This window comes from Pediculus humanus, genomic scaffold (genome assembly GCF_000006295.1).
Source record: "Pediculus humanus corporis 1103172108266 genomic scaffold, whole genome shotgun sequence".
Lineage (NCBI taxonomy): Eukaryota > Metazoa > Arthropoda > Insecta > Psocodea > Pediculidae > Pediculus > Pediculus humanus.
Window position 1 is genome coordinate 451,774 of NW_002987835.1, and position 10,028 is coordinate 461,801.

Consider the following 10,028-nt stretch of genomic DNA (forward strand, 5'->3'; position numbering starts at 1 on the left):
AAGTTCGTTAAATTTCAAAATCGATGATGACGGACGCCATGTTTGAAGCGAACAAATTTGATTCGTTTGTGTAAGGGATAATTTATTTGTAAAAAATGATTATTTAAATAATAAATTACTTTTAATTTAACAATGTAAATATACATAATCGATTTATTTATTCGATATATAATAAAATAACGGTTTTATTTAAACAATAATTTAAATTTTATTGAAAACGAAAAACAAAAAGGTATGCAAACCATTTCTAATACGGTTGTTAATTTTTTTAATATTTTTTATAGGCAATTCGAACAAGATTAACATTACGCTGGTTAATGATATTTCACTAAGGAATTAAATTTTTAAAAAAATAATTTATATCCAGCCATCTTATACAAAAATAATATTTAAAAAAAAAAAAAACATTCAAGATTATAATCAATTCTCGTAAGTTCATATATAATTTTTTCACACTGTACATTTTTACATATAAATCTACTCATTCGTTTTAATAAACACTAACAACAAACAAAAACATTTCCACCATTTTATTGCTATTATTAATATATATATTTTTTTTCCATGTAGGCAAAAACTTCAAATGATATTCACAACACATTTAAAATAAAAATGACAAACATATTCACTGTTCTAAAAATTCTACAAAATGGCGGAGCACATTTATGCAACGTCATCAAATTCTAATTTCACACAAATTATAAAACGAGTAAGGTTGATAAATAATTATAAAAAAAAAATTTGTATTGTAATCACTTTTTTTTGCAACGCATGCCATTTTATGCATGAATGAATGAATTCTGGATTAATTTATCGCGTTACTTTGAATTATTATCCATTTTGATATATTTTATGGGAAGTTTGTGTGTGTGTATGTATGATACTCAAAAAAAAACCATTTTCATTTTTTTTTCCTAAATGGAGTTTTAGTAAACTTAATAATTTTATTTATAACAACTACATAGATTTTAAGATACAAATGTGTGTGTATTTATTGTAATGTAACCATCTCTTTTGATGTTACAAAATTATTTAACAAAAAAAAAAAAAAAAAAAATGTAATGAAATGAAATTGATATTAATTGTTTTTTTATTTTTAGGTCAGTTGAACGATATATAATAACGGATAGGAAATTAGTTCTTTCAGGCGATAATGGTGATAATTTATTTAATTATTATTATTATTTTTCGACTTCTTTCTTTCATGGTGTTAACGCATTAATTTCTTCTACGTATGTTGCAGGAAATATGCCGATGACACCTTCGAGTTCTCCTAGCCACCAACCGTCAGGATGTTTGTCGTGAATTTTAATTATGTCTCCTGAAAACAAAATGTAATTTAAAATTTGTTTTTTTGTTTGTATTAATGATTTCGTGATTGTTGTGATGATGATGATTACCGATTCTCAGGTTTAATTCGTCGTAAACTTTAGCAGTGTATTCGTAGAGAGCCCTGCATTGACCCAAATTTGTTTTGTCCGTGTCTCCGTTGCATTCGGATATAATTGGCACGTTATACACGCTGCATTGATAATCTTTTTCGCTTCCGGCGCTTGAAAATTCGTCTATGAGAAAATATGGCGTTTAGTTTTGTTATGGTACTTGCGATGTTATTTTCATTTAATCGATAATTACCGAAATCGCTATCAGGTTGAACCGAAGTACCATCACCTGCTTCGCGTCCGGTCCAATCCGGTGAATCTTGTCCCGTTCTTTCTCCCATGGCTTCATTTTTAGCCCAATAAGGTACTCTTAATATACTTTGTTGTAATCCCTGACGATCTCGCGTCATGTGTATGTGAGATGCTAAAGGATGAGGAGGTTTAGGTCTTCCGTCTAATTCTGTAAGCGCACTTTGAACTTTATACCTCGCCGCTTCCAAATAAATTAACATTGATTTCATCTGAAATGACGTCAGTTTTTTTAATTAAAAGTTTTACGGTTTATTTAAAATTTTATTTGAAAAAATCTTACGTGGTGTAATTTTTCGTCGACATTTTGTTGAGATTCTTCCGCACCGAAATTTGGAGTTTGCTGTAGTGCTCTTTGTAAATTTTCAACTCCTTCTTTCCCACGTCTTTCTCTTTCCAAATCTTGTCTTATTAATTGTAAAAGTTTTAGTAAAGCTTGTTTGCGTCTTTCCCGGTTCATGGCCAACGTAACGTGTTCGGCATAAAAATCAGGGAGTAATTGTTCTTGTACGAGCTGACCAGATCCTTTCATAGCAGCTACCGTTTGTATATCTCTTGTGACGTCACAGGTTTCGATCGGCTCCGTTAGTCGGTCGCAAGACTGTAACAAAATCGATATTTTTTGATTATTATCATTATTATTATTTTTTTAATTGCAAAATTTTTACGATGGAAATTTCAATTCGCTGCAAATTAAAATTTTTAATTAAACACAACCTGTGTGAGCCTTGGTCCGATTTCTTTGAAATGTTTTAGATAACAAGAAGCTAAATTTTTTAAACAAGATAATCTTTCTTCTTCCAATCCCTGAAAACAATAACTTCCTCTTGTCACAGCTGATTCCCAATCGAGCCGACATCTTTCTGCTCTCACGCAAAAGCTATAATATTCAATATCAGCTTTTTTAACGGATTCTTCAGCCTTTTTCCTTTTTAAATCCAACTGAAAAATATTATTATTATTATTATTATTATTTATAATCTTTGTCGTTGTCGTTGTTGTTGTTTTATAAATATCTAACCTTGGCAGATTCTTTATCTGACACATTTTTATGATTGTGATGGTGTAAATGCAAAGTACTTGCATTTCTATTATTTCTTACATCCAATATTGTGTCTTGTAATTTTTCATTTTCTCTCGCGCATAAAAAACTTTGTTTTTTACTTTTACATTCTGCTTGTCGCCATTCCGTTAAAGTTTTAGCTTAAAAAACAAACAAAAAAAAAATTAAGGCACGAACAAAACAATTCAACTTTTTTTTTTTTTTTTTTCAGTGGTGACATTGATTTACCTGTTTTGTCGACGACGCCTTCGACGTTTTTACGAATTCGATGTTGAGAATCAATTAATTGTTTTAATGGTTTAACAACGTCTTCGCTCAAAGCAACGGCAAAATTTCTATGAATTTCACTTTGAACTTCCATTTCTGCACCGAGTCTTTGCCAGGCTTCGGAAACCGTACCGACAGCATCTTTGGATGTTTTGAGCAATTTATGTGATAATTTGCTGAGACTTTTGGCATATTGATTTTCAGCTTCAGATCTAAATCATCGAATTCACACCATTAAATTTATTTGCCTCAATTACTTGCATTATAACAACAATGGAGCATAGTTTTCATCTTACCTTTCCTGAAGAATGACGCTGAGCTCTTTACAAAAATCTCCGCCTTGTTTTATATATCGTCTCAATTCTTCGAATCCATTTTGACCCTAAAAACAAAAAGTAAGAATTTATTACCGGATTGTGTGCGTGCGTGTGCGTGTGCGTGTGCGTGCGTCGACTGTCATAAAACTAACTATTTATTTTTATTGCAGAAAACGAAAAAACAATGTCGCAGATGAAAACAACAATAATAATAAGGATAATAATAATAATATTTTTTCAATGTACAAAAACCGAAATCAAAGATAAATTCGTGGGCAATTAAATTGATAGGAAATAACGACTTTCTTGCGTTGAAAATGCGTGCAAACCTTGAAATCGTACCCGTAATTAGGTACAAGTATTTACAATGTATTATTATTATTATTATTATTATTATTATTATTATTAAATCAGGTTTATGCAGGTGAATCGTGATTTTCGTAGACTAATAAAAATACATTGAATTATTAAATAATTATTTATTCCGCACGACAAAAAAAACAAATCAATAAAAATTCATTCGATTGATTTTTATTGATTTTTTCTAAATTACATAATGATAATAATAATAATAATTAATCGATGCGGCCCACGAAAAAAAAAATAAATAAATAAATTTTTTGGTATGTGTGTGAAAAAAAAAAAATGATTCGATCGATTGCAACATGATTTCTTCTGCTTTTTTTTTTCTCCTGTTTATATAATACATATTGGGGCCTTTATTATTATTATTATTTAATATTTATTTTGCGCAAGATAAAAAAAAAAATTCATTTCGGTTTCGAAAATTATTTATTTATTTTTATTATTAAAAAAAAAAAAAAATGATGGTTTGTCTTAGATGGCATCAAGTTTTTATTTGTGCATAACAAAAATTGCATCATTTAAATAAAAAATAGAGAGAGAGAGAGAGAGAGAGAGAGAGAGAGAGAGAGAGAAAGGGGAAAAACGTTACGTAATATTATATATATATATAATTGTATGTTAATGTTGCCAACAGCAAAAAAAAAAAAAAAAAATTTTAATTAATAACAAAATTTTAGCAAATTATTTATAATAATTAACTTGTTTTTTTTTATTTTTCTCGTTGCAGATTTTAAAATAATTTAATTAATTATTATTATTATTATTATGTTGCCCGATTTGACGTCATCATTTTACATAATTTTAAAAAATTTGAAGGACCTGTACTCGATAAAGGTACGTAAATAAATAAATAATTTTAAATCGAGCGAAACGTAACAATCACAATAAACAAACAAACAAACAAACACGCGGAACGACAACAACAACAAACGATAAACAAAAAATAAATAAATAAATAACCTTCGGTGATGATGATGATGATAACTGATAACGAGACGTTAAAATAATTTTCCTAGATGATTTTCTCATATTTTCTAATCTAATTCCGGCATTTTCAAATTTTTTTTTCATTTTTTTCGTTAAACTTTTTTCACGTATTAAAATCGATTCGAAATCATCGTTGAAAAAAATTTCATCCATATTGAATGACCGATTACATACGACTGATTACAGATACCTGATAATTAATTTACAAAAAAAAAAAAAAAAAAAAAAATTATTTAAAAGTTTTATATCGGATATCGATTAGATATCTTTAACTATGATAATAATAATAATAATAATAATAGTTTTTTTCTTCTGCTAAATTACGTCGTCTCGTTTTAAAAAAAAAAAATTTTTTTTTAAATTTAGGTCGATTTAATTATAGATTTAAATAATTATTACTTTTTTTTTTAAATATTATCACATTGTTAATTCATCTCTCACTCTCTCTTTCTCTCTCTGTTACAGTTTTACCAACTTTTTAACACTAAATTTATTTTATTCGACGATGGAAGAAGTGACGGAACGAAAAAATGGAAATTTTATAGATGTAGGTCGAATTATATCGGCATACGGCACTGATATTCGTTGCTGTTGGTCTATGGATGTTGTTACGTCACAGGTTGTGTAATTTTAATTATTATTATTATTATTTAAAGTCCCACTTTTTCCTATCTCTATCTCTTTCTATCTCTTTTCAACGGTAAATTTAAAAATATCGAATTGTAGAATGGTAGAATAATTTATTGATTTCCCCCCCCCCTTTCCCCAAAGATTAGAGGATATTTGAGGTATTGCACTTTCGTGTCTTTCCTTTAAATCAAATCCAATTAAAGGAATTGCGAAAACGGGAGGAGGGGCGAGGGGCGAGGGGAGGAGGGAAAAATCAAATCGAAGTATTATTATTATTGTTACGTTAATGAATAGATCGCGAGGGGGGAGGGGTTTATCGATTTATTTCGATACTTTTATTAATTTCTTTCCTATTTTGTTTTCATTCGAGTATATTTAAAAAAAATTTTTTTTTTTGTCTGCTGCCACTTTTACGGGAAAAAACTTGTCGCGCGGGAAAACCGTTATGTATTATGCATACGTACGTTTACTTATTAATTAATTGCAAAGTAATTTTACTGTCACAAAGTTTAGAAAGCAATTATATTTAAAATTACTTCCTGATCTTAATAAAATAATTTTAGTTTAAAAAAAAAACGTTTCTTTCATTTTGAAAGAAGGAAAAATTTTCTTTTTATTGACTTTCTCTCTCTCTCTCTCTCTCTTCCTCTCGCTATCTCTATCTATTTCCGTTTGTTTCATTTATGCTTTTGTTGTACCATTTAATTTCTGGACAATCAACTCATAAAATGACATTTCATTTATTTTTAATATTTAATAAGGCGATAAAACCGTACAACACGTTGTTGTCATTGAAATATCGTGTAATTAGAATTTTTTTTTTTTCTCTTACGTCGACCTTGAAAATTTCCTAACGAGTACGACAAAAAAAAAAATAATTTTCCGTGGCAGAAGTTTTACGGTTGACTAAAAAATTAAATTATAATTTATACGAAGCGTTTTTTTTTCTTTTCGTTCGTTTTCTAAATGTTCCGACGGGAAATTTAAAAAACTTTTGAAAAATAATTTTCCCCCTCCCCTCCTCCCGATACATGTTGGCAACCCTTAATCAAAATGAAAATGTTTTTATTTAAAAGAATTTTTTGTAGCGTACCCATAGTTATATTATTTATACTAACTGCATTAATTTTTAATTTTTGTATTTTTTTTATTTTGTGTAAAAAAGAACCGGAAACGGAAAAAAATTATTCATTCAATAATGGCGATTATATTTATTGTAGGTATCAATACGAGTGATGATAAACAATTCGCCGATATGGATAGTTAACCTTAATGGATAGGAACTCATACGTCGCTCATATTTTCAGGTATGTTTTTTTTTTTCCAAACCTTTTTTATCAATTTTATCAATTCGTAAAAAAAAAAAAAAAACAAAAAAGGTTTTACTTTGAAAAAACGAAATTTAAAATTTAATAATAATAATAATAATAATAATAATAATAATAATAATAATAATAATAATAATAATAGTAATAATAATAATAATAGTAATAATAATAATAATAATAATAATAATAATTAATCACGTGTCGTGTAAATGGCAATAAAATTTAAAAATGTATAATTTTACAAAAAAATTTTTTAAGAATTATAACATGAGGTCAGAATTTTAATTTTAAATTAAAATCATCATCATCATCATCATCATCATCATCATCATTATCATTATTATTATTATTTTAAAATTACGTTATTAACATTACGCGTAAAAAGAGAGAAAAAAGAAAAAAGTAAATTTTTTTTTTTTTCTTCTTCTTTCAAGGTGAATTATCTGACCCAAAAGAAACAAAATAATGATGATGATGATCGTGGTGATAATAATGATAATAATAATAATAATGATTAAAAAATAAAATTTTTTTTGGAATAAAATGAATTTAAAAAAAAAAAAAAAATTTATTACGTCATCACACATATTAAAGTGAGAATTTTTTAAAATTGACTCGGGTTTAAATTAAACAAAGGTTTTTTTCTTTTTCCAGGGAAAACAAGAAGGGGGGGAGGGAGAATAATAATAATAATAATTTTTAACGTGTGAATAAATTATAATCAATTGTTGTAAATTTTTAATAGACTAAAATTTAACTTAATTGAAATTTTTTTTTTTTTTTATTATGGCGTCATTACTGAAATCATTAAAAAGAAAAAAAAATTACGTTATTATAATAATTTTGTCATATATTACTGACATTTAACTAGTTCACGATATTATTATCATTATTATTATCATTATTATTATTATTATTATTATTATTATTATTATTATTATTATTATTATTATCATTATTATTATTATTATTATTATTATTATTATTATTATTATTATCATTATTATTATTATTATTATTATTCTTTTCATAATCGTTAAACAACAACAACAAGTTGTATTATTAAATGTCGACTGTAATTTAAACTCACTCTTAAATCAATAAATAAATAATTTTTTTTTTTATTTCTCCCCCCGGCGTGGTAGCAGACGATTTTACGTGTATTTCGGGGGAGGGGGGGAAATTATTATTATTATTATTTAAATATTTCCTGTTCGTTTAACCGGTAGCAAAATAATCTGATCGGAATTTTTTGCGGTTTTTTTTTTTTTTTCGCTAACGGATACACCGGAAACGAACGAATTATTTTTATAAAAATTTGTTTTTTTTTTTTTTTTAATCGTTTGCGAGACGTTACGTAGTTTTTATTATTATTATTATTATTATTATTATTATTATTTTTATATAAGTCAATGCGTGTGCGAATGAATAATAATTCACCTGATTATTTATTAACCTTGATTAAGTTCAATGATGTTGTTGCAACAAGGTTGAATAAAAGACGGGGGGGTGAATGGGTCAAGATAAAAATTATTATCATTATCATTATTATTATTATCATTATTATTATTATTATTATTATTATTATTAATTAATTAATTCAATTTATTAAAACGATGCGATGGCGGCACACCTTTGCCAATTTCAAATCGAATTATTATTATATATAATAGAAATTTTTTTGCATATTTTTTTTTTTCGGACGACATTTTTTTCAGACGACGTAAAAAAAGGGAAAGTTTAAAAAAAAAAAAATTTTAAATAGTTTTTATCGTTAAACTCGACCGACTTTTCCCAATAAAAAAAAATGATAATGATAATAATAATAATAATAATAATAATAATAATAATAATAATAATAATAATAATAATAATAATAAATCATTCCATCGTTTCGTTAAAGAATAAAAGTAACATTTGTATGTTTATTACACGTATTTTTTAAAAATGTATATATATATATATATATATTAATTAGGTAAAAAAAAAAAAGTCGCACGTGTGTTTTACACGTGGTGGTCAGTTATAATTTAAATTCAATAATAATAATAATTTTTATACGACCTATGATGATTTATCATTGAATTCATATCGTATAACAAAAAGTAGAAAGTTTCTTTCTTTTGACTTTCATAAATTATCGTAAAACATTTTTTATTTTTTTTTTTTTTAGGATAAAATTTTTTCAAAAAAAATCAATCGAAACCCGACAGCGTCAAAATGGGGAGGAGGGGGAGGGGGAGGAAAGGGAAACCAACAACGTCATCACGAGAAGACTTAAAAAGTTTTAAAAAAAAAAAATTTTCAAGGGTGACCGCAAAGGTAAGAAGAAATTTTTAAAAAAATATTATTTTCTTACACTTTTCAACGCCATCATCATCATTATTATCATTATTATTATTATTATTATTCTTTTCACAATCGTTAAACAACAACAACAACAAGTTGTATTATTAAATGTCGACTGTAATTTAAACTCACTCTTAAATCAATAAATAAATAATTTTTTTTTTATTTCTCCCCCCGGCGTGGTAGCAGACGATTTTACGTGTATTTCGGGGGAGGGGGGAAATTATTATTATTATTCTTTAAATATTTCCTGTTCGTTTAACCGGTAGCAAAATAATCTGATCGGAATTTTTTGCGGTTTTTTTTTTTTTTCGCTAACGGATACACCGGAAACGAACGAATTATTTTTATAAAAATTTGTTTTTTTTTTTTTTTAATCGTTTGCGAGACGTTACGTAGTTTTTATTATCATTATTATTATTATTATTATTATTATTATTTTTATATAAGTCAATGCGTGGGCGAATGAATAATAATTCACCTGATTATTTATTAACCTTGATTAAGTTCAATGATGTTGTTGCAACAAGGTTGAATAAAAGACGGGGGGGGGAATGGGTCAAGATAAAAATTATTATCATTATCATTTTCTTCATTATTATTATTATTATTATTATTATTATTATTATTATTAATTAATTAATTAATTCAATTTATTAAAACGATGCGATGGCGGCACACCTTTGCCAATTTCAAATCGAATTATTATTATATATAATAGAAATTTTTTTGCATATTTTCTTTTTTCGGACGACATTTTTTTCAGACGACGTAAAAAAAGGGAAAGTTTAAAAAAAAAAAAATTTAAAATAGTTTTTATCGTTAAACTCGACCGACTTTTCCAAATAAAAAAAAATGATAATGAATAATAATAATAATAATAATAATAATAATAATAATAATAATAATAAATCATTCCATCGTTTCGTTAAAGAATAAAAGTAACATTTGTATGTTTATTACACGTATTTTTTAAAAATGTATATATATATATATATATATATATATATATATATATATATATTAATTA

At 26.1% G+C, this 10,028-nt stretch overlaps 1 protein-coding gene across 1 annotated transcript; it reads right to left on the minus strand.

Annotated features, from left to right (window-relative positions):
* Nucleotides 1-1,202: 1,202 nt before the first annotated feature.
* Nucleotides 1,203-3,481, minus strand: Phum_PHUM498480 (uncharacterized protein; the record flags this gene model as incomplete). The annotated part of the gene is made up of 9 exons (XM_002430734.1): nucleotides 1,203-1,321; nucleotides 1,401-1,565; nucleotides 1,636-1,903; nucleotides 1,975-2,292; nucleotides 2,409-2,633; nucleotides 2,713-2,894; nucleotides 2,983-3,233; nucleotides 3,318-3,403; nucleotides 3,476-3,481. The coding sequence occupies 9 exons, from the start codon at nucleotides 3,479-3,481 to the stop codon at nucleotides 1,203-1,205; spliced, it is 1,620 nt and encodes a 539-aa protein (XP_002430779.1).
* Nucleotides 3,482-10,028: the final 6,547 nt, after the last annotated feature.